General features: G+C 39.6%; 4 protein-coding genes across 4 annotated transcripts; 3 read left to right on the top strand and 1 right to left on the bottom strand.

Annotated features, from left to right (window-relative positions):
• Positions 1 to 1,814: 1,814 nt before the first annotated feature.
• On the top strand, positions 1,815 to 3,076 carry pou3f3a (POU class 3 homeobox 3a). Its single transcript, XM_087803780.1, has one exon. The coding sequence runs from the start codon at positions 1,815 to 1,817 to the stop codon at positions 3,030 to 3,032; it is 1,218 nt and encodes a 405-aa protein (XP_087659906.1). The 3' UTR covers positions 3,033 to 3,076.
• A 5,872-nt stretch (positions 3,077 to 8,948) lies between these two features.
• gpr45 (G protein-coupled receptor 45) lies at positions 8,949 to 12,247 on the top strand. The gene is made up of 2 exons (XM_087804111.1): positions 8,949 to 9,036; positions 10,774 to 12,247. Exon 2 carries the CDS (start codon positions 10,868 to 10,870, stop codon positions 12,014 to 12,016), a length of 1,149 nt encoding a protein of 382 aa, XP_087660237.1. The 5' UTR covers positions 8,949 to 9,036; positions 10,774 to 10,867; the 3' UTR covers positions 12,017 to 12,247.
• A 2,940-nt stretch (positions 12,248 to 15,187) lies between these two features.
• Positions 15,188 to 18,385, top strand: tslig2 (tRNA splicing ligase complex subunit 2). The gene is made up of 4 exons (XM_087804230.1): positions 15,188 to 15,316; positions 15,400 to 15,536; positions 16,003 to 16,228; positions 17,545 to 18,385. The coding sequence occupies exons 1-4, from the start codon at positions 15,191 to 15,193 to the stop codon at positions 17,599 to 17,601; spliced, it is 546 nt and encodes a 181-aa protein (XP_087660356.1). The 5' UTR covers positions 15,188 to 15,190; the 3' UTR covers positions 17,602 to 18,385.
• Positions 18,386 to 18,439: 54 nt separating this feature from the next.
• On the bottom strand, positions 18,440 to 24,886 carry fhl2a (four and a half LIM domains 2a). Its single transcript, XM_087804060.1, has 6 exons — positions 24,803 to 24,886; positions 21,586 to 21,763; positions 21,345 to 21,519; positions 19,271 to 19,440; positions 19,019 to 19,205; positions 18,440 to 18,952 (listed from the first exon to the last, which is right to left on the bottom strand). Exons 2-6 carry the CDS (start codon positions 21,739 to 21,741, stop codon positions 18,801 to 18,803), a joined length of 840 nt encoding a protein of 279 aa, XP_087660186.1. The 5' UTR covers positions 21,742 to 21,763; positions 24,803 to 24,886; the 3' UTR covers positions 18,440 to 18,800.
• Between the last annotated feature and the right edge of the window lie 280 nt (positions 24,887 to 25,166).

Raw genomic sequence — 25,166 nt, 5'->3', positions numbered from 1 at the left:
TATTGAAGACTCACCAAAGAGGGGCGGGTGACGTTGATCAGAACAAAACAATGATGGCGATAAGGTGGCAGAATTAGGAAAAACGACTAATTCCCGTTTTGTTTTTTTTGAATGCGTCCGTGTCGGTCCTCGTACGGCAACATGGAGCGTCGGGGAAAAAGCGAGAGAGCAGAAAGTAAAAATGTGCATCATAAGAAGGCCTCTTCACCCAGCTTCCTTCATGAATAACAAATAGAGGAGCGGCTGCTGTGACCAGCCAACACATGAAAAACATTAGCGAGTTCCCCCCAAAAAAACTCTCTCCCTCTGCACCGAAAAGCCTCTGAACAACTGCAATCACAGAAACCTCCAGCGTCATTTCAGCCACTTTAATTCGTTCATGATTATTGGATAATTCGGCGAAACTGCCGTCCTGTTCTTGCCTGTAACCAGAACAACACTTTCCATTAGCTTGGATGGCATCAATGTTAGACAATGAATAACAGGGTTTTTAAAAAGATTTAGGGATATTGTCAAACACAAGAAAATATATTAATTGAATTTGTCTATATTTTACTATTCAATTTATTAAATCACAACTATTTGTGTTTCATGTTGAAAGAACTGAATAATGATGTTCGACTGCGTCCTTCGTCCGCTAACGGCTAGCTTAGGATGCAAAACATCTGTTTTGTGTTTTTCAAGTTTTATACCATTTTGTTTTTACGCTTACATTTTTCTTTTGAAGCTTTTTTCCTCCATCTGTTTTGTATGATTTTCTTTCACAAAAGTCAAGTAGCAAATGTTAGAAGTTAAGTTTGACTTTACTCTTACTCTTATTTGATTTTTCCTTTATTGATTTAACTTAATTTTTGATGATATACTTAATGTGTATTCATTAAGTTTTATTTATCAATATAACACGACAGACTTAATGTTTTATTCTTTTTTCCAGTACATACAAATATTATGTTAGTTCTCAATTTGCTTTATTCAAATTACGGAGAAATACATAGAGATTTTCAAATACTGGTTTATACAATTGTATTTAATTATGAGTCAAATTTAACTTAACTTCATAACATAAGCTTGTGTAAAAGTTTATATAGTTATATTTAAATTGTCAGGGAATAACTGTTTTATTAATATATCATTTACTAATGTGTTACGATTATAAACTTAGATTGTGACAGAGTTACAACTATTAAAAACACACTAAATCGGATTGTAAACAGGTTTTAATTAAACAATATTTTTATTAAACAAAACACTTATTTTAAAACATAAATATAAATACAAGCAAATAAAATGGACTCAAACGTTGACGCTTTTACGTTGACTCACTGAAAAATAAACACGAATTCGAATTGAATGAAAAGACAGTTTTTTCCCTACAATGTGCTCGTGCAATGTTGACAGAAACACACGCACGCAGGTTCGCCGACGCACACACACACTCCGCGGGCGCATCCAATCAGCGCAAAGTGCGCGCCGCAGTTGTGTTGTAATTGGACGGAGACGCGCTGGAAGACACACACACTTTGGCACAATGTAAACACACGCTCGTCTCCTCTGCTCCGTGGAGGACGCACACGGGGAGAGAAGCGCGAGACACCCGCGAGAGAAGGAGAGTTTTTTAAGTGTTTGTCATTTATTTTTATTTTTAAAAATCTAAAAACTATCGTTTTTACGCGCGAAAGTCTTGAGGATTTTACGCACGAAGTTTCCAAGACATGTGTGGAGTCTCCTCGCCTTCACACTCACAGTTTGGGGGACTTTGAGGATCTATTTCTGAAGTAAAAAAGGAGACTTTTTTTTTTCACCATCGACCATATATGATTTGGGGGATGGCCACTGCCACTTCTAGTCCGTACCTGGCCAGCTCCAGGATCCTGCCCGGTCCGGTCCTGCACTCGGACCGCAGGGGCGCCGGCATGCAGCCGGTCTCCACCACCAGCACCGGCGGCGGGGGGTACCGGGGCGACCCCGCGTTGAAGATGGTGCAGAGCGACTTCATGCAGGGGGCCATGGTGGCCAGCAACGGGGGCCACATGCTGACCCACCAGTGGGTGACCTCTCTCCCGCACGCGGCGGCCGCGGCGGCGGCGGCAGCGGTGGCCGCCGCCGAGGGCAACTCCCCGTGGGCGTCCAACTCGCAACCGCAGGATCTGAAGAGGACCCGGGACGAGCTCCACGCCGGGGCCCACCTGCACCACCACCGCTCCTCCTCCTCCTCGCACCTGGGAGCCCACCACACGGGAGGATGGGGGGGCACCGAGGCGCAGCAGCAGCAGCAGCAGCTGGTCTACTCGCAGCCGGGCGGGTTCACCGTCAACGGCATGCTGGGCTCGGGTCAGGGGCTCATGCACCCGGGGCTGGTGCGCGGGGAGTCCCCGGATCTGGACCACCATCACCACCACCAGCATCACCAGCATCACCTGCACCAGCAGCAGCACCACGGGGTGGCGCACGAGCCGCACTCGGACGAGGACACGCCGACCTCCGACGACCTGGAGCACTTCGCCAAGCAGTTCAAGCAGCGACGCATCAAGCTGGGCTTCACGCAGGCGGACGTGGGTCTGGCGCTGGGCACCCTCTACGGGAACGTCTTCTCGCAGACCACCATCTGCAGGTTCGAAGCCCTGCAGCTCAGCTTCAAGAACATGTGCAAGCTGAAGCCGCTGCTCAACAAGTGGCTGGAGGAGGCGGACTCCACCACCGGGAGCCCGACCAGCATCGACAAGATCGCCACGCAGGGCCGGAAGCGGAAAAAGCGCACGTCCATCGAGGTGAGCGTCAAGGGCGCGCTGGAGAGCCACTTCCTCAAGTGTCCCAAGCCCTCGGCGCAGGAGATCAACTCGCTGGCGGACAATCTGCAGCTGGAGAAGGAGGTGGTGCGCGTCTGGTTCTGCAACCGGCGGCAGAAGGAGAAGCGCATGACGCCGCCGGGACTCCCGCGCACGCCCGAGGACGCGTACTCTCAGGTGGGCAGCATCGGCGCGGACACGCCGTCGCCCTCCATAGACTGCAAGAGGATGTACAGCGACACGTGAAACTGACCCTTGACTTCAAATGTGTTTTCACCCCCTTTTTACACCCGAACCGAGTGCTGGGCGGTTTTTTACGGTATTTTTTTTACTCATTTATTCCAAAAATGGCACTTTGGGTTTGATAAAGAAAACCTTTAAAATAACGGGTTTTATAGCACTTGTTAATTTCTCAAGAAAGATATTGATTCCTAAAAAATTAAAATTGTTTCTTTTTTAGTTTCTTTGCCCAAAACATGAAAGAGATCACAAATGACCAAATGTTGAGGACGTTTTGAGTTGTGATACATTTTACTGAATACACTAGTTTTGCCTTCACTTTTCTTATGAAAATCAAGCTTTAAAGTATGGAAAAGTTTGGTCACAGCTTCCAAATAAACCTAAAGCTGGTCTCTCTTTAAACCGTCATGGAAAACAATAATGTTGAACAAAGTTTTTACAAAAGTGTGTAAATGACCATATAATGGTCCACATATATTTAATTTGTACATCTGGAATATAATTAAATATTTCTCTGTAATTAATCAAAGATAACATTTTAAGGGAAATGAATCACCTTGGTAAGGAGTATTTGGTTGTGTCACATAAACTGCCTAAATAGTAAAAATGTACTTTTCTGTTGTACTACTTTACTTTTAAATACTGTTTTGTTTTATCTGAACACCATAATTTAATAAACAGTGGTGTGCCGCCCAGCACTGGTCCCGACCCTCGACTCTTTATGGTATATTTGTGTATTTACTTGGGTATATTTTACATCTTGCACTATTAATCGACGTCTGGTACCAAACGAAAGCTTTTTTTTTGTTTGTTTTTCCATATACGACTTTGAACTGCTTTATTTGAAATGTTTGGATGAGCAATAATTTCACTTCCTTCCTTTTGTCACCTTCGTGTGCAAGTCAAGTTTTCGGTGTGACTCTTCACTCACGTCCTCTCCTTAATATCATACATATGAACTGCGTAGCAACAATTCTGGAGTGTTTTAAGTGTATTCTTGTGATGATTTGGACTATTTATTGTTGATTTTTTCCACTGTTTATTTTGAATAAAACTGATGCAAATTGAAAGAATTCTCTTCATTATTGCAACACACAAAGTGACACTTGAGAATAGTGTTGTATTTAGTGAGAACTACGTCTGCTGCATTTATTCATGAGAAGAAGAGTGAACTTTTCATGGCAATGTATGCTCACCTTGAAAAAAGTTGATATGACTTACGCTCACAGTTAATGTTCATTCCTTTGAAAAATATAACACCAGAGAAATAACTTTTCATAGCATCCAATTGTTTGTTTTATATATATATATAGAATATATTTCTGAAGTTAAAAATAAATATAATTGAAAACAACAAAGATGTTAATGTAGTGCATCATGAATTTCAGTAAATATATATATATATATATATATATATATATATATATATATATATATATATATTGAAATCAGGAGTAAAAATGGACACATATAAGCAAGGATAAGATTAAATTGTAGAATAATTTGGCATATATTTATATTATTATTAGAAATTCAAATGGCAATTATTGCAATTAAATATTTAATACATATTTACTTTTATATGTGTTTATTTTAAATACATACAAAGTTGTTTAATGTACTTTTCAAACCTGCTTTAGACTTGGCGAAAATGTCTCTCTCTATATATATAGATATAGATATAGATATAGATCTATAAATATCAGCAGTAATAATGGACACATATAAGCAAGGATAACATTAAATTGTAGAATAATTTTAAGTGGGAATTATTGCAATCAATTATATTTAATACATATATTCTTTTTTTGTGTTTCTTTTGAATACAAACAAAGTTGTTTAATGTAATTTCAAATCAGCTTTGGATTTGGCGAAAAATGTCTTTATATATATATATATATATATATATGGCAGAAGCTTTTTTTATTTTTATTGAATTAATTCATCAGATAAAATAAGATATACACCTTTTCAAGTTATTGCAACTGTTGTCATTGTTTTGTAATAAATAAAAACAAAACAAAATGTATGTCGTAAATTTAATCTGGCAGCTACTATTAATAACTAATATTACTTAATAATTATCTTTGCTACTAAATAGATCATTCTTAATACAGATAAAATCCATCTGGATTTGTCGACAAGCAGAAAAAAAGCAATCACAAGAAAATGCAAAGTAAAGTTTTCACGGACAAAAGTTAGATCCACATCCATGTACCGTTTTGAGTTCACTTGTTGAGTTAAAAAGCAAAATAAATCCAACATGTTTGCACTGTAGTTTCAGTGTGAGGGTTAACTAACTTAGACATGTTACTTAGAAGAAGCTATAGGATTGAATCCAGCCGTCCACAGTTAGAAAGTGGAATTATTTTAATTGTAATTTAAGCTTAGAAAGAGTTAAAATATTGACTATAGTGGTCACCTGAGTTGTAGGTGAGACGCTCATCTGGGTTTGGCAACATAATAATGAATAATCATTGACCTGCTTAAATAAATCTTTTCGATTAAACATTGCTTTTTAAATGACATTGTCTTCTTTAATATACATTTCTAAGTTTGAATGTGGAGTCGTTGCAATAATGATGTATGTCTGTGTTCAATCCTGAACGATTAGATAAACAAACTGGCCACTAGAGGGCGCCAACAATAATACAGTAACCCCTCGTCAAAATGCAGTTTATGAATATATCAAGATATACTCGAGATTTATAGCTTCACTTTATCACATATTATTACAGGCTCTACTCACCAATGGCTTCTTTGTTTTCTAACTAATTAAAGGACTATTAACACGAGTGTTTACAATGTGATGGTGCGTAGAGAAGAAAAGATTCAACTCGTGTTGAGTTCTGACAACAAAACCCTGTCGTTTCCTCGCTCGGTCGCAGGCGGAACCGCTTGTGTTTGCTCTGGTTCCTGCTTCACGTCTTTAATTGACTCTAATTGTTTTAAACGGTTTGTTTCACTGGCACTTTACATAAACTCATTATTCATGATCGTCAGATCGTCAGAGCAGTCACAGCTTGTGTGCACAACACACGCAACTCTCTCATTCTTTTGGAAGCTGTGTGACCTAAACTTAATTTAATTTATCTTAATTTAAATTAAATCTTGTTTTTCCTTATTTCATTGATTTAAAGTGGACAAACTTAGATTATTTTATTTCAATTGTATGTGATTTTATTGTCCTCAGAGCAAACATCAGCAAAAATAATGAATAAATAAATGAAGTGTGTGTCGTGTGTGTGTGGGGTCGCACGTGAGGCTCGTGCGCGTGCAGGGTCACTGGGCTGGAACTGGTTTGATGCCAATTTAGACAAGCAGAGAAATCGTCGCTCGAGCGTTTGTCAAAGACGCTCACGTGCGTGAGGCCGGAAAACAGCAGATTTATTTTCAATTAAAACGGTGAATTTATTGCGTGTTTGTTGGAAAGATTGACAGCGACGTGTTTGAGCTTCATCGCGATGGTTTGTTAGAATATATTATATGATTCATCAGCACATGTTTAAATACAGAACATTTAAAGCACTGGTGGCGTGTGCTCGTCGATAATAGGAGGGAAGTGTCGCCATCTAGAGGCTACAGAGGCTACTACACACATTACATCCATAGCTAAGAAATAAACATTTTCTGGTTTATTCATCGTTTAAATTTTTTCTTAGGTATTTTCCACTTAAGCGATACAATTGCTCAAACTTATATGTTTATGAAGTAGAATAAAGTTACATATTCTAAATAAACAAGTTTGTTTTAATAAAACTAACCCTTAAAATTAATTAAATATGAAGTAATCGAAATAAATAAAAGTATAAATAAGGAGGAGAAACTATACTCTTTGTTTCTTTTCAATCTAAAGGAAAACATCTTGTTTGATTTTTTGATTGAAGTAAAAACGTGTTTGACTACAGTTGATAATTGTTAGATTATAGTTGAAAATTGTTTGATTATAGTTGAAACTTATTTTTTATATATTTGACAATTATTTTTTATATATTTGAAAATTATTTTCAATATATTTGAAAACTGTTTGATTAAAGTTAAAAAATATGTTTCATTATATTTGAAAATTGTTTTATAATATTTGAAAATTGTTTTATTATAGTTCAAAATAGTTTGATTATAGTTTAAAATTATTTTGAATATATTTGATATTTGCATCGTGGATCAGAGAGGACAACAATTTTATTTATGCTGTATGTCTTGATACATGCATATTTGACAATAATAAGAACTTGACTTGACTTGATTATAGTTGAAAATTGTTTTATTATAGTTGAAAATTGTTTGATTACAGTTGAAAATACTTTGATTATAGTTGAAAATTGTTTGATTATAATAAAAATAGTGTGATGACAGTTGAAAAATCTATAACTATACTTGGAAATTGTTTGATTACAGTTGAAAATTGTTTAACTTTAGTTGGAATGTGTTTGATTACAGTTTTACAATTTGTTGATTATAATAAAAAAAAAAAGTTTAAAATATTTAATAACAAAAAAGTTATTTGATTAAAGTTGAAAATTCTACGATTGAATGTTTATGATGTATACAAACAAAAATTGTGTATTATTCGAAGGGTACAATTGTACAAAACTTACAAATCCTAAATGGATGTAAACGATTACACATTACATTCAAATAACTTTGACTTGAATGTATACATTTCAAATAGTTATAAATAATTATAAACAAAAAAATATAATTGACTGTTAAGAACATAGAACCTTTTCTCTGCGTTAAATCTCGCTCTGCGCCTTTAACTGCGCTTCCACCTGCTCTGATGACGTCAGCAGACGCACCACGGCGATGTATTGCGGCGAGAAAATGACAAAGTGGAATATTTCTGTGAAATCTCGTCACGAAGCGAACTAAAAACCACGCGTGTGTCAAAACACGACATTTAAGAAACTGGACAGAAGACACTGAATGGTAGGAATGTTTATGTTCGGCGAAAATTGTCTTGATCCGCGTTAATATCGTCAGTTTTTACGATCAAATGTGTTATTATTTAAAACGTGTGTTGGTTTTAATCCGTGTTTGATTTATTTGTAAATGAAGGCAGAGAACGTTCATGATGGATCGATGAGAAAATATATTGATTTCAGAGAAATACTATTGTGTATTTTTTTTTTTTTTTAAGATAAACAGCATTAAACATTTAAACGTTGACAGGAACACGAATATTTTTATTTTAGTTGTTGGATTTTCATCTCAGTTTATTAGAAATGCATTTTGAATATGTAACATGTACTATGCAACCTTATATATATTTAACGTATCAAGACATTTCACAGGTTTAAATGACATTTAATAAATCAGTATATTATCATGAATTACATGTAAATCTTGTTTTTCCCTCTGATTTAAATACGTTAAAAAGAGGTTTAATACAAAATATCCACAACATTGCAGATCAAATAAATATATTTAATTAGACACCAATATAAATAACAAAAATATTAGGTATTTTTCTTTCATTTAGGATCAAACCAGAAGCTATTTTGTCCCAGCACAGCGGATGAAAGTATGGCTGCTTGTTGCCATGGAGCCGCTGACCCTGTTGTCATGCCAACCAGCATCTACAGAGAGCCTTTCGTGTTGAGGTCACATTTTTTGGTCGAGACAAAGCGAATCACTTTACAGACGATTTGACTTTTCAAGATGAATGAATTGAATTGAAACACAATTTAATTGAATTAACTTCTGTATTCAATATGTCCATTTATATATTTACTGCAATATTATTTCAAATTAGATGATTTTGTCTTAAATAATTCAAAAATAATTGTCGTTTTTAATTATGATTTAATGATATTTGTGTCTGACTTTTGTTAATTTTCTGAATTCCTGTTCAGATGGAGACTCAACTCTAATAAACGACTTGAGCGCTTCGCTCTCCCACCACCAGGGGGAGTCCTTGCCAACGTGAACTTCCTCTGGATCTGCTGCTGTGACTCCACCCGGTGCAGAGTTGCGGGTGTGACTCCTGTTATTCTGATGAATCCGGGAGGTGTGTGTGTGAGAAGGTTGTTGACTCTGTGTGCTCATGTGCATGTCATTTGTTCGCCATTAACGTGACCCGAGCTGCACATTCTTCCCGCAAATGAAGAAAGTGAATTATATCAGTTGATCATTGATTTCATCAGACTGACCATCAGCTGATCTGTTCGACATCAGTTTATCATCGATGGCATCAGAGTCTCGTTCATCAGATGATCTCAAGAGGTTTTTACTCGCCAGACAAGATGAATGACTTCTCGTACTGTTTCGAACATCCATCCAACCTTATATTAAGCGGGTCGTAAAAGGAATATCTTAATATCTTGTCATTTTCGGTAAATGATGAAGAACTTATCAGTTTATTTTTTAATGCTCTTAAAGGATTAGTTACTATATGTGAAGCTTCGACGTGAGCTCCCTCTTCTGCTTGATGCTGGCGTGTTTGTTGTGCTACTGAGTTCTGGAACTCCTGTTCCCTTGAGTTCTTTTTTGATATTATCTGTAGCATTACTCCGTGAGGCTCCACAGTAATACTCCACGCAGCTACGTAGTGTTACTCCGTGAAGCTCTGTAGTATTACTCTGCAAGGCTTCGTAGTATTAATCTGCAAGGCTTTTTAGTATCACTCTGTGAGGGTTCATAGTATTACTTCATTAGGCTCTGTATTATAACTCTACGAGGCTCTGTATTATTATTCCACAAGACTCTGTGGTATTACTTCACAAAACTATTTAGTATTACTCAACAATACCCTGTAGTATTACACCATGAGGTTCTGTAGTATAACACCACAAGACTCTGTGGTAGTCCTCCACAAAACCCTATAGTATTACTTCACAAGACTCTGTAGTATAAATCCACAATACTCTGTGGTACTACACAATGAGGCTCTGTAGTATTACTCCATAAGACTCTGTGGTATTTCTCCACAATACTCTGTAGTAGTACTCCACAAGACCCTGCAGTATTACTCAACAAGGCTCCGCAGTATTACTCCACAAGACCCTGTGGTATTACACCATGAGGCTCTGCAGTCACTCATTCACAAGACTGTAGTAGACTGTAGTATTACTCGGCATGGCTATGTAGTATTGGCGTAAGTAATAATCCACCCGGCTCAGTAGAATAAATTTGCGCAGCTCCGTAGAAATATTCCGGGAGGCTCTTTAGTATTACTCTACTAGGCTCCATAGTAATACTCCGCGATGCTCCATAGTAATATACTCTGCGATGCTCCATAGTGTTACTCCGTAAGGCCCTGTATTATAACTCCACATGACTTTGTAGTATTACTCCACAATACTCCGCAGTATTACTCCACAAGACTGTAGAAGACTGTAGTATTACTCTGCATGGCGATAGTATTGCCCGTGAAGTAATAATCCACGCGGTTTGGTAGTATAACTTTGCCCAGCTCCGTAGTAACACTCCGAGAGGCTCTTTAGTGTTACTACGTAAGGCTCCATAGTATGACTCTTCAAGGTTCTGTAGTATTGCAATACGAGGCTCCGCTGCATGGAGTACATAGTACATAGTACAGCTCCATAGTAATACTCCGAGAGACAGTGTAGAATCATACCACGTAGTACTATTATGCAAGGCTCCATGGTACTGCAAGGCTCTGTAGCAAACCAGGAGTAATACTACGGAGCCTCGCGGATCAGTCAAGGCTATAATTCCAACATGAAACGTACGGTAGATAAAAAATGGATAATAGATGTAATACTGATGTGTTTTCTTTTCACAGGATGGGGACTCGAACCAAAGACCTGATCCGTGGACGTGGATGTGTGAGAACCTGCCTCTGGCCCGATATCTTCTGATCCTACTCGATTCTCAACATGTCGTTCTGCAACGCCAGCTTCCTGGAGGGCTGCGAGTTCATGGAGCTGGAGGACGTGGACCCGCCCGCCCGCGGCCTGTCGCAGGACGCCGGCGCCCCCCTGATGTCCGTCGCCCTCCGCGTCACCCTCGCCGCCGTCATGAGCTTCATGATCACCATCGGGTTCCTGGGCAACGCCATCGTGTGCCTGATCGTGTACCAGAAGCCCGCCATGCGCTCGGCCATCAACCTGCTCCTGGCCACGCTGGCCTTCACCGACATCATGCTGTCGCTGCTCTCCATGCCCTTCACCGCCGTCACCGTGGCCAGCGCCCACTGGAGCTTCGGCAGCAAGTTCTGCCGCGCCTCCATCATGCTCTACTGGCTCTTCGTCCTGGAGGGCGTGTCCATCCTCCTCATCATCAGCGTGGACCGCTTCCTCATCATCGTGCAGCGGCAGGACCGGCTGACGCCGCACCGAGCCAAGCTGCTGATCGCCGGCTCGTGGATGCTGAGCGTCTGCGTGTCGCTGCCCTCGCTGGTCGGCTGGAGGACGGCGAGGACGCCGGAGGTCCAGCAGTGCGTGCTGGGCTACAGCGAGTCCCTGGCCGACCGCAGCTACACCGTACTGCTGGCGGTGGTGGTTTTCTTCGCGCCCTTCTCGGTCATGCTCTACTCCTACATGTGCATCCTCAACACCGTGCGCCGGAACACGCTCCGCATCCACAGCCACACCAGCGAACACTCATGCCTGCCCTCGCTCAACCAGGCGGGGAAAACGAGATTAAACGGGATACAGCGCCCCCCGCAGATCAAGGTGGACATGAGCTTCAAGACGCGCGCCTTCACCACCATCCTCATTCTCTTCGTGGGCTTCTCCGTGTGCTGGCTGCCGCACACCGTGGTCAGCCTGCTGGCCGTGTTCAGCCGGCGCTTCTACACCAGCGACGCCTTCTACCCGCTCAGCGTCGGCGCCTTGTGGCTCAGCTACCTGAAGACGGTGTTCAACCCCGTCATCTACTGCTGGAGGATCACCAAGTTCAGGGAGGCGTGTCAGGAGTTCATCCCCAAGAGCTGCAGACTCTGTCCCAGGGTGGGCGGGAGGAGCCGAAGGAGAGTGAGACCCAGTAACATCTACGTGTGCAGCGAGAGTCAGTCCACTGTGTAGAGAGTCTTGATCCTCTGGTTCCTTTTTTATTCTTGAACTTGTTGCCATCTGGTCAACTATGACCCAAAGCATATTTGGATTCGGACGATTTGTTGCTTTTTCATTTTACTTCCCAGTTTAGGTTCCAATTTTTTTAATGGAAGTTTTAAGTATTTCAGTGTCATCTGAATATTTAATGGTTGATTTTTACATTTTAAATGTTTAATTTTCTTCGGTTTTTTAATGATTAAATTCAACAGATTATACATTTTATTATATTGAAACGTAGATTAAAAAAAAAAAATGTAATTTGACTCTAATTATTTTAAAAAAACAAGTTATATTTCTTTAAATACCAACATAAAAATATAAAATTTATATTTTATTTTTGATTTATTGGGATTACAATATCAAACTGAACGTGAAAAAGTTCATCCATTTTGAAAAATGTAATTCAATCATTTCAATATTGAAAGTGTTTTTTTTAATTAATGTTTTTTAAACTTTTTTTTAAACATAGATTTTAATATTCTTAATCTATTAATTAAAATGTATATACAATAATAAATTCAATATAAAAATGTCGGTACTCTTTCGGTATTTTCTGGTGGTTCTATTATTTAGATTTAATATATAATATATTAATATATATAATACATTTTTCAAAATATTTGAATTGTCTAATTCTATTTTATTTTTTAATGGATCTTTCAATACACCTTTAATTGAATTCAATTATTTAACTAAAAACTAATTCAACCTTTAATTAAGAAAATGGTTAAATTAAATTACTAAATAATTAAAATGGTTAAAAAAGAAATGAGAGTTTCAACATTTAAAACTTTGAATTCAACCATTCAATATTCTGATGGCACTGATTTATATACTCCTGGTCAGCATCAGCATCAGTACACGGTGTTGTACTCAGACCTGACTCCAGTCCTCGGATGAATCATCGTCATCATCCGAACATATGGAACATTTAAAAATAACTCACTGCAGCCTCTGTGTCTATTCGTGGTTAAAAAACATGTGCTTTGAAGTCGATCAGACTTTAAATTTCTTGGATCAGTGTTTTCTTCACTCGACTCGAGATCAAAGCGTCAGATTTCAAGATAAACAGAATTGAATCAGAGATTCTGGCTGAAGGTCCACTGAGGCTAATGCTACGTCTGCTATCGTTGCAACGACCAAATCTACCTGAATTCAAAGCTGACTTGAATCCACATATTTCAGTTCTGGTTCATCTCACATCCCTGACTTGACTTTTTAAAAAACAACATAAAATCCTGTTCAAACAATTACATTTAACTGCTTTTTATTTATTTATACATTTTCACACAAAGCCTTTGTGAGTTATTTTCGTCATGTTTTATCAAAAGTGCAATTCGTCATGTTTTATTATCATTATTTGCAAAAGCTTTTAGGACTAAAGATTGTTTATGACGGTTTTAATTTATAAAAAACTTGATCAACTATATTGTTTGTAATGAGACTAGTGATGTGACACGACTTCATTCTTGTTTACGTAACATTCCTACGTTGTTTTGTTTCCATTTTTTCTGTGATGATTGCTTTTAATTTTGGATATTCTCTCATTTAAACAACTATTTTCACGACACAATTTTATCTCAATCGCAACAGAGGTCATACGACGTTGCAGTTACAGTATTCGGACACCGGGGGGAGCCAGAATAAACATTTTCTTTATGTTGTAGTACTTTAAACGAACACTTTAAATTTTACATTTTTAAAAAATAACAAATTTCTTGATCAGTCATATTTCATGGATTTTGTAATACTGTGACTGTTGGAATAAAAGTAAAGTGAATATTTGAAAAGTCAATGCTTCTGATCTCCATCACATTGATGATGGAAGAAGCTTCAGCGACATGTGACGACGCCTCCTCAACCGGATTCAATTATCGGTGGAATTAGATCATCTCATGCATTCAATTACCGTCATGTGAAAACTACTGGAGCAGCTTCAGGCTGAACGTCGTTCCTTCTTCAGGCCAAGAAGACTTTCTGTCGCTGGAACCATCGAACTGACTCGTGCTGAACGTATGTGAAAATGTGACGCGTTTTATTGTCGAGCATCTGAATAAAACTGAACCTTCTCTTTATTTTGTTGTGATACTAAACTTTGTTATTCTTGTTTATTAGTTCATTTGTGTTTCTTTAGAAAGAAACAAAAAAATGTCATCACCTGAAAAATATAATGTGTATCTTTTGTGACCAAGTGCCTTTGTAGTTGAGTGTATATGTTATGGGGGGTGTGTGTCAGGGATTTCTTGTGTTTTCTGGCACATGTGTGTGTGTGTGTTAAAGTGTGTCCTTTAGTGTGGCTGCTATTGATATTGTTGTTGCATGTGTCTTTTGAGTCTAAAAAGGTTGAAAAAATTGTGTTTGTTGAGGAGTGTATTACTACCCTTTTTTAAGGAGTGTGTAACTATGTGTGTGTTTGTTGAGGAGTGCATAAAAACAGTATTTGTGTTTAGTTTGTACCTACAGTACCTATGTGTGTTGAGGAGGGAGTGTGTATCAGGTGTGTGCATGTGTGTGTTTCTTGAGGCGTGTGTACTTTTGTTTATGTGTGTTGAGGATTGTGTAGTTACTGTATGAGTATTGTGGATTATGCACCTATGTACCTGTGTTTGTGTGTGTGTGTGTATTAATATGTGTTGGTGAGTGTACTTTTGTGTTTGCGCGTTTTGAGTAATGTGTACCTGTTTGCGTGTGTGTTGAGGAATGTGTACCTATGTGTGTGTGTGTTGAGGATTGTGTACCTATATTTGTGTGTTGAGGCGTGTGTAAGTATGTTTGTGTTTTGAAAAGTGTGTACTTTTGTCTAAGCGTGTTGAGGATTGTGTAGCTATGTATATTGAGGATTGTATATCTATGTACCTGTGTGTGTGTTTGTGTGTGTGTATTAATGTGTGTGGCGGTGAGTGTGTACCCATGTGTGTGTTGATGAGTATGTACTAATGTGTTTGTGTGTGTTGAGGAATGTGTACCTCTGTGTGTGTGCATTAGTGTGTGTCAATGCACGTGTACAGAGATTAATCAAAACACTCATTAATTATTGTTAAATTCAATATTATTTATATATTAAGTAGTTCCTCTCCTCACCAGAGGGGGCGATCCACCCAAAGTCGTCCTCATTAGGCCACAGAAGAAGAAGGTGTTGACAACATGTCTGCTAACATGGCTAACTCCACCATCAAAGGTGTTCACACGAGTGTTCACATGTCAGACGTCGATGTTTTGCTTCACCCAGAGTTATTATCCAAAGACTTCCTGCATCTTATCCTGCGCGAGGTGAGCCTGGAAACATCTAAACGTGGCGTCACGTCAAGAGTTTTGACTGATGTTGACGTTCATTGATTCTCATGTCTGCTCAGAAAAAGGTAAACACGGAAGGTTGTGAGGATCGAGACCAGCTGACGGATCTCTTCGTTCGTCACGTGATCCCACTGCCTCAGCGGAATCTACCCGACAACCGCTGGGGCAGAAGGATGGAGAGGAGCAGGACAAACGTGTGAGTGGAAGTAAAATAATAATAAAGGATCATGTGTTCTTTTTATCTGAAGGATGTTCAAGTAAAATAATCCTCCTTAATTCACCTCTGACCTTTCAAGAGTTTCAGATGTGTTGACAGGAAGCTCTTTTTTTAAACTTTATAATTTAAAATGATGTGTTTCTAATCGTGTTATCGTGAGTATGATTTCCTAGTGACGTCATGACTACTCTTGGCATCATCACACGACTATAAAAAGTCCAGACTGGTTAAATCTGTTTTTTTTTTTAAACATATTTAATCCTAAATTTGATAATAAGATGGATATAATTGTCACTTTTTTGACCAATCTTTAAAAGGTATGTTTAATTCCTAGTGACATAAATGAATACAGTTTATGGATGTTTTTCATGATGTCCTTTTGATGATTTTGCCTTCAAATGTTTATTAAACTAAAATTTGATTTTCATGTTTTTTTGTGTGTCAGGGATCAACGTCGTTGCTCTAATGCTGCTGCTGCTCACAAGTTCCAAAGTCCAGACAGAGTCACAGGCTCGTCCGCCAACAGGTTAAAACCTCCTCCACCGGTGAACCTGTCCAACCCCATCCGCCGCCTCGCCAGCAACACGCCGTCCTCGCCAGTGTCTCTGCACGATCACGCCCGCGGCGGCGGCGACGGCGTGAGCCTGAAGCGTGAAGCCAACAACGACCTGGTAGGATCGTCAGCCGCTCGTATTTTAGTGACATTCTGAAAAATTCCATCACGTGATCAGTTAAAGAGCAAAACACAAATACAATGAAGTGAAGCATCTCACAAGGGGGCAAAAATCTTTTAGCACTTTAGTTATTTTTTATATTTGTCAAACTGTCTAAAACACTTTCCTATCAACCTCATTTTTACTGTTATTGTAAGTAATTTATTTGCAGGTATCTGGCGATATATTACGTATCACAGTACAGGGGCAACATTACACTATATCGTGATACTGTAGTAACAAGTTTATATTTTTAGTATTGTCGAGTACTTGACTCTGGTGTTGCAGAATTTACAGACCACATGACTCTTGACGAAGTCGTAACTGCTTTTGTTTGTTTTGAAACCAAAATATGTACAAACATCAGCTTTCTGGAGTCGACTGTATCCTCTCGTCCTCAGCCATCGCCAGTCTGTCTATCTCACAGGATTTAACTGTTCCTTTAGCTGCGGAGGTCATAATGACTGCTGCCATCTAGTGACCGGCAGTTTAATTGGAACACAAAAATGAACCCTGCTAGTGTGGATCGTAATTTAAACAGTAATTATTTTATTTTTCACCATTTATTGAAATATAAACCATTAAAGAATTATAACAGAAATAAAATGTAATTTTTAAAAGCTAGAAATAAAAATAACATATAAAAAAACATCAACACAGAACTGTCGAATTCAACTCTGGTATCTTTATCGCTCACAATAATCTACAACCTACGGCTATGTCACATGACTTGCCGGGTCTTGAGTTTTAAAACATGTGAATTAAAGTATTCTTAAAAAAGTTTATTAAGAAAGGAAACAAGTGTAAACATTTATTTTGAGTAAAAACATTGATTCTGATATTTGGACCAAACATGAATAGTTTTACACATTTTCTCTAAAAGTGGTTTAAAATGTTTATTTTTGCTGAAAAACAAGTCAATTTTCTTATCAAAGTAATTTTATTTTTGCGTTTTAACCTCTAACGTTAACAATAAAAAGAAAGTGCAAGATGACACAATCTAAATCTAAAGATAAGGAACATAAATCAAAGACAAATGACAAAGATTAACATGGAATAGAATCATATTTTCACTTCACTCCTGCCCCCAAACTCATAATTAAACAACCTAATAGCACGAGGAATGAATGAGTCCCTGAGTCTATTAGTGTTGCATCATGGGAGGAGCATTCATGCTCCATCTGCTGGTTTGATGTAAATAAAGTTTTCTTTCTTTAGTTTGATGGGATTTAAAGCCGATTCACAGGTATTTGATGCTAACTTTTCTTCCTCAGGGTGAACTCAAGTCTCCAGAAGCCAAGAAAAAGATCCACCATGTGACGTGGCCCTGACCTCTGACCTCTCATCACATTGACCTCGGACAGAGTAACTGAAGAAACGGTTTTACAGCATTTAACCTTTTCCTAGGCTGGTGCTATTTTTATGAGCCTCAATTCTGTTTTGACCTCTTGAAGTGCCCTTCAATCAACATTTATCTATTTTTAAAAATCCATTATCCACTTTTTACTGTACTGATGGTTTGAAATGTCTACGATTCAGTGACCCTGGCTAGCTTGGACGAATCCACAGACAACAATGATGAAAAAGGGCAACTACCGTGTTGAGGTTTCCGGATTATTTACTGACCTTGAACGCACCGTACTTCTTGTATGTTGATGCTCACTGGATTCCTCATAATAACACATTAAACAAATGATTTAAACCTAGGAAGTGTTTTAATGCTTCGACAATAAGCATTTTTAATTATTCAATTTATGCCCGTCTGTCCTGGGGACTCCTCCCAGTTTGACAGATGGAGTTCAAGTGTCGTCTTTGTTCATGAGTAGAGGGAGAAAAGTACGAGTACGTTCTGCCTCTGTGGAAAAAGAAGCTGAGCCAAAGGACGACGCTCTTGATTTTTTTTTAAAGCTCAATTTCAGGTTTGTTTGTTAATTCCAATACTTTAAATTCACATCAAACTCTTAATAACAAAAATGATCTATTCTTGTTTAAAAGATGTTCTTTCCCGCTCTAAAAAACAACAGCCTGCTTGTACATAATTTTGTTAAAGCAAAAAGTGTTTTTATATTTATTTTATTAATGCACAATGTTTGTACTGTGTGATTGAAATTGTTGTTTGATGCCAGTTTTGTTTATAAATAAAGTCGATTTAAAGACAATAAGACTCGACATCTTTGACATCAGTTTATTCTTTATATGCTTCTTCTTACATTCGGTCAACACACGATTCATTTGCAATACTGTGATCACAAAACCTCACAAGTCAAGTTAGTCCATGCAGGAAGCAGAAATGGAAGCTGTATTGAATTAGTGTTTTAAATTATCCTTAAAAAGCTTAAAATCTTTACATTAATGCAGCCAACTTTTATCTTCATTAGTAGCATTTGAGTCTAGGCCGCGACATTTCTAGACGAAAGTCATTTGTAAGCTCTTATTTTGAAATATTTGCTTTTTTTTTCTGCCCTCGACATTGAACCTCCTGCAGCTCTGCTCGTTGTTTCTTTGGTGGATCTCCTCTCCAGAGTGTTTACTAGATGTCTTTGCCACACTCGGGGCAGAGGATATCGTCGCGCTCGGTCAGGAAGCCGCGGCCCACCAGAGACACGGAGCATTTCTTGCAGTTGAAGCAGTCGTTGTGCCACTGGCGCTCCTCGAAGGAGATGTACTTGCTGCCGCCAAGACCTGGGACACAAACGAGGAGTTAGAGATGATTCTCATGTTTGAACTCTGAGGGGTTCTTAGGGTTACCGCTGATGGGGGTGGTGCAGGAGGCACATTTCTTGGCGTACAGGTTGCAGAAGCAGTTGAGGCAGTAGGCAAAGTCGTCTCTGGAGGTGAACCTCTGACCGGACAGCTGCTGTTTGCAGCTGGTGCACAGGAAACAGTCCTTGTGCCACGGCTGGTCACGGTAGGTCACTCCACCGGTGGTGATGGGCTGAGCACGTCGGGAAAAGGACTTTCAGATTTTGGTTCTTAAAAAAGTCAATTGTCGATCTCTACCTTCTTGCAGTGGACGCACTGCATGGCAAACTGCTTCTCGTAGCAGGGCACGCAGAAGTTGTGGTTGTCCTTGGGGATGAAGCTCTTGGTGCCAATGGGCTGCTGGCATCTCTGGCAGGTGAAGCAGGTCTCGTGCCAGCTGTTGCCCTTGTGCTCCATCTTCCTAGAGCCTTCAAATACACATGCGAGTGGTTAATATAGACACTAGCTGTACACCATGGCCCTTTGAGGACTGGTTCTGAGACCCATGCTGTAGACCGATAACCTTAGCTTCCTGGTCTGCTATGGGTCAGTTCCTATCCAAAATGGAACCGCATCCAGCCCAGTGTTTAAAATTTGGTGAGGTGCTACCGTAACTTTTCAATGCCAGGATCGTAGAGAATATAAAGCAGTTGAGTAGACATTCAGGGACCTCTTTTAGAAGCAGAGATTTACCGCTGAATAAGGAAATCTGGAGATATGGTGATTGATTATCGTCGTCGCAGTTGGTTGGTCATTGGTCCCGGGAGTCTTGTAGACCTCCAGGTGGCAGCTTTTGTCTCTGTGATGGATTGGCCCAATCTCACATGATTTGTTACCCAGCTGAGACCCCAGCGTTGGTTTGTCTATCTGGGATAAGAACTGGTTAAGAGCGACCCCAAAACACGAGCCTCGATGAAGGTATTAAAATGATCCTGGACTCCAACATGGAACAAGAAGACTCCAGGGTTATATACTGGAAACAATTGGAGCTAAGAACAGTTCGAGCAGGTACCGTACAAACTGTCCCACGGTACCATTTTGACACTAAAAACTCTCTCTATCTCTATATCTCTATCTCTAAACTTAGGAAAATGTTGTCGGAACATGATCTGGAGCTTGTAATCCATGTGTTTGTTTCTTCTCGTCTGGACTATTGTAACAGTTTGTTTTCATGTCTTAACAAGAAGGATCTGTCTCGCCTGCAGTTGATTCAGAACTCTGCAGCGAGAATTCTAACCCGCTCAAGTAGAAGAACTCACATTTCTCCGATCCTTAAAACTCTTCACTGGCTTCCAGTTTCTTTCAGGATCATCTTTAAAATTCTGGTTCTTACTTTCAGATCTATTCATGGTCAGGCTCCTCCTTACATCACTGATCTGATCCAGCCTTAAACCCCAGCTCGGGCTCTGAGGTCTGTGGATCAGAATCTACTGATGGTTCCACGCACACGACTCAGGACCAGAGGAGAGAAATCTTTTCAGGCTGTTGCTCCTAAGCTTTGGAACGATCTTCCTCTCTCTTTGCGCTTGATGGATCTACTGACTCCTTTAAGAAACATCTTAAGACGTTTCTATTTGTTCAGGCTTTTCCTTGATTTTCTGGAACTCCTCTGTTGTTCTCAGTATTATCTTGATCTTTAAAGTATATACTTTTTTGAGTATTGTTTTGATTGTTAAAGCGCTTTGTGACCCTGGTCTGGAAAAGCGCTATATAAATAAATATTACTTACTTTCTTACTAACTATCCAAGTACCAATTTACCAGATTGTCATCTCGGATATTTCGGAGTCTAGTTTCGTGATAAATCTCTCTGCCAACTTTTGGGATTATCGCAGTCACATGTAACTCACAAATAGAATTATTTGTTGGAACATTCAAATTGTATTTGATTAGATTTTACCTTCATTAATCAAGTTACCACCACAAAGGCGTCACAACAGGGACGATCAAAGTGATGGGATGAAATTAAGGAGCTCCTCAGTCTAGAGACCACAAGGGACGTCTAAGATTAGGTTAGTTTAATCTGTATTCGATTTTTCTTTCTTTCACATCGTGATCAACGAGGTTGTTACTTTCCACTGTGGCCTGAATCGTTGAATTGTCTCTTTAAAAAACACGTAATTGTTTCTATATTTGGATAGAGCTGGGACCAAACTTTGTTTCTTTTGTGGTACCGACCGAATGCTTTGTGAGTTCCAAGTATTGAAACATGCCTTGATCTTTGGCATTGGTATCAGAAAAAGTATTGCTTAGGAACCAGTATTGAAGGATTTTGATGGATACTGTGACTTACATTTCGGATCCTGATTTGGAAGTTTGTCGGTGCTTCCTACCTGGCATGATGGTCTTCTTGCAGTCGTGGCACTTGGAGGAGTATTCGTTGGAGTAGCACTCGGTGCAGAGCAGCTGCTCATCCTTGGTGGAGAACGGCTTGTCCACCAGTGAGCGTTTGCACTGGAAGCACTTGAAACAGCCCTCATGCCAGTGCCGGTCCTTGTAGGACAGATCCTGCAAGAGGCACAGGGGTTAACGGAATGGAAAGGAGGGTGGTAAACAGGAAGCAGGAGTCCTGACCCTGGTGTTGCAGCCGATGGGTTTCTTGCAGTCCTCGCAGGTGTTGGAGTAGAGACTCTCGTAACATTTCACGCAGTAGGGATTCTCCTCCCGCAGGACGTACTTCTTCCCGAAAAGGGACTCCTTGCAGTAGTGGCAGTCGTAGCGCTCAGTCATTTTGACCTAAAGGGTCAGTCACCTGACAGGAGAGGATGGAATTTGTCACAATCTGTTTCAGGGTTACCTTTTAATCAACATGTCTTTTGAAGGGTTTGACACTTTCTGTGTGAAGAGAGCTGCAGCTGGAGGTCATGAACGCTAGTGACCCCTGCTGTCAGATTGAGCTCCTTGCAGTGGCATTTGTTACCGCCAAAAAAAAAGTGTATAGTTAATTTTCTTTTCATTATTTCTGTCTTACAGATGTTTTCTTTTTAAAAAAGATGCCATTTTCTCTAAAGTAACATTAGCCTGTGACTCTGAACATGATGCCAAGAGGCTCTTTTCCATTTAGTTTATTAAAAATCAACCTGTAAACTAGTCTTAATTTTATTTTTTGTCTGGAATATAATGCCCACATTAGACCTGTCTACGGTGCAAATATAGATCGGGGACCACATGCTGTGCACGACATTTAGTTTCGTAGTTTAGTTGTCATTTTATTCTTTATGTTTTTTATTTTATTTCAATATTAGATATTGAAAATATATTATGTTTTTAGGCATGAATTATGGTGAGAAGATGCGTCTTCTATTGAATTCATTTCTCAAGTTTCAAGAATGCTTTAGTTAAGACAACTGTAACTTTTATTGTTCGTCCATCACTCATCGTTTCCCTGTAATTCAATATGTCGGCCATGTTGGAAGTGGACGCCCAAACAACTCTCCCGGTCGGCACAGGCGCAGAAGCGAGTATTCTAGCGCCCGACCATGTTGTCTCAGCGCCCCCTGGGTGAAGCTCATCGCCCTGCGTGCCGGGTTATATTTACTTAGAAACCCTAAACACCTGGCAGCGCAACAAAGCCGAGCCATTTTTTTCCTCTCCTCTCTCAGCAGCTCATCTCCTTCCCTCACTCCCGACCGGGTCGTTGACGGCTGAAGAAGCGAGTATAAATAACCACTATCAGTCCTCTGTGGGGGTTTAAGGGGGCTGTAGCTGCATACCACCCTGCCGCCACATGCGCACCCATCCGTCCCCTCACCTCCAGCTGTCAGCACCAGATACCCCTTGTCACCGTGAGCGAGGGTCTCACTGACACCGGTCATTACGGCAGCTGCTGGTGGTCGCGCCGCTAAGCCTTTGCGGTTTCTCTTTTCCGACGGCGTCCAAATACTCTCCCCCGGATGGTGCCGCGAATAATTATATCCTGGTAAGTGGAGGGTAATTGGGTGGGAAGTCGAGGAAGGCGATACCATCTTTGTCAGTCACTAAAGATTCTTCCAAGTCAGTAAAAACCTCTTGACAAGTCGACAACGAAGACGTCAAAGACACTAGCGATGCAACCGACACGTTATCCCAACGCAAACTTTCCCGACTTTATTTATATATTTTCTGAATCGTCGTTATTCAAATCACAATCCTATTCTTGAAAAATCAAGTATCTAAACCAACATCGTTCTTAATAACACAACTGTATCACCACTGGATTTTCAAGCGCTAGCTCGCTAACGCTAATGCTATACAGTTACATTTTTAACTTGATCAATATCATTCAGCACTTCGTTCTTTTAAAATCAGACGTTCTTTTAGGGATCTACTTGTCTGGACTACTTACATTTTTACTAAAGTTTGTGTGATGAGGGTTAGCAAAACTCACTAGCTACGCGGCTCTATGCTAGCAAGAGTTACTACCGCCAGGCTAGTCTGAACATACGTTGGATCAAATGAGAAATTATTCTTAGCTTCATCACCTATTAAGAGATCAACAAACCTGAGCGCTAATTCAAATTAAAACTTTATCCGTCTCAGTCCCTTCAACGGTTGAGTCGATCTGGAAATGCATCCTGCAGCATTCCCCCCCACCCCCGACCCCCGACCCCCCATTCTCGCTCCACATTCCCTCATTGTGTGTCGCTCCCATCGTGACTCACCTCAGCTTAAACACGGATTTATCTGCCTCTCCAAAATAAAAACGGCTAATCTGAAACGCCACAAATAAAACATTGACATCTCGTCTCGCAGCTGTCGCCTCGCTTTGATGCTGCGCCGACGAAACTGCTGCACTTTGTCATCTTTAATACTTTAAAATACACCAGAGTGATTAAGATTCTTAACCAGCTGTGTAATTAAAAGGTTTCAACAGTTGTTGTTTTTTAAAGGTTATTTCAATTTAACACTTGCACCATATAGTTAAAAGGTTTGAACTGTTTATTTTTTTTAAAGGTTATTTTAAAGTAACAGTTGCACTAGTTAGTATAAAGGTTTGAACAGTTTGTTTTTTAAAGGTTTATTTAAAGTAACAGTTACACTATATTGTTAAAAGGTTTTAACAGTTTATTTTTAAAGGTTTTTTTAAAGTATCAGTTGCACCATATAAATATTTTAAGAAATAAAATCATCACTTGTATTTAAGGAGAATAAATATTTAAAATTAAATTGACTTGTCATCAAATAAGTACCTATTACTATGAATTATTGCTGTTTTTATTAAAATATAATATAATATAAAATGATAAATTGCTTCGCTATAACTTTTGACTCACTAATACTTTTTTAAGCCTTTTGTTTTAAACTAAAAATAATAATTTCAAAACACGCTTGTCGTCTGATACGTGTCATTACCACTGCGGATGTATTTAAACACATAAAAAATACTGCATGTTATTCTAAACTCGTAGAGTTTCACATGGCGATAACGGCGCTAAGAATAGCAGCGTAAGTGACTCGCAAATGACATGTGATTGAATTTAAACTCTTAATTTAAGTTAAGCAAATAAAGATCTATTTCTGGCTCTAAACTGGTTTCTCTTCATGAGACTGAATTAATGCTGCAGTGACTAAATTGACTTTAAACGCCTCTGTTGGATTTTGACTGGGATTTATCTCCTTAAATCATTTTTAAACGGCACAAAGAAGAAATCAAAGCATGTTTTCTCAAAGGGAGCGTGAAGTTTTCAGGGGGAAAGGATGGTCGATGAAGGTGGAGAGTGATGGGAGGAAGCAAGAAGAGAAGCAGGCGTGGAGGCAGATGTGGATGAAGGGATGGATCGGGATGACTGGGTGAAGGGATGGATAGTCTTACCTTCCTGTCAGAGGAATGTGTGCCTGTGCGGAGTCTGGGCCAGACTGAGTCGGACCGGCCCGGCTGGGTAGAACTTGATTGCATTACTCCACCCATCAGGGGCTAATTGAAAATGTGGGAGGGGGGCGGTCGAGGGGGCAGGAATTCTTTTTTAAGCCTATCTATAAATACAGAGGAGCTCCACAGAGATAACCCCGAGGCCCCGTCTCTATCAACCCTGCGGACTCTAGTGGGACCGAGTGGCCTTTTAAGGTCACCTCAGACTCCAAGACTCAAGAACTTCACGATCGAATCCGTCTCCGAGTCGCTAGTCGTCCAGATGCATGTTCACCCTCACGCACTCATGCTCATCGCACACAAACAT

Source organism: Callionymus lyra, chromosome 12, assembly GCF_982586985.1.
Source record: "Callionymus lyra chromosome 12, fCalLyr1.hap1.1, whole genome shotgun sequence".
NCBI lineage: Eukaryota > Metazoa > Chordata > Actinopteri > Syngnathiformes > Callionymidae > Callionymus > Callionymus lyra.
Note: the sequence above shows the minus strand (reverse complement) of the source record. Positions and strands in the feature narration are given on the sequence as shown.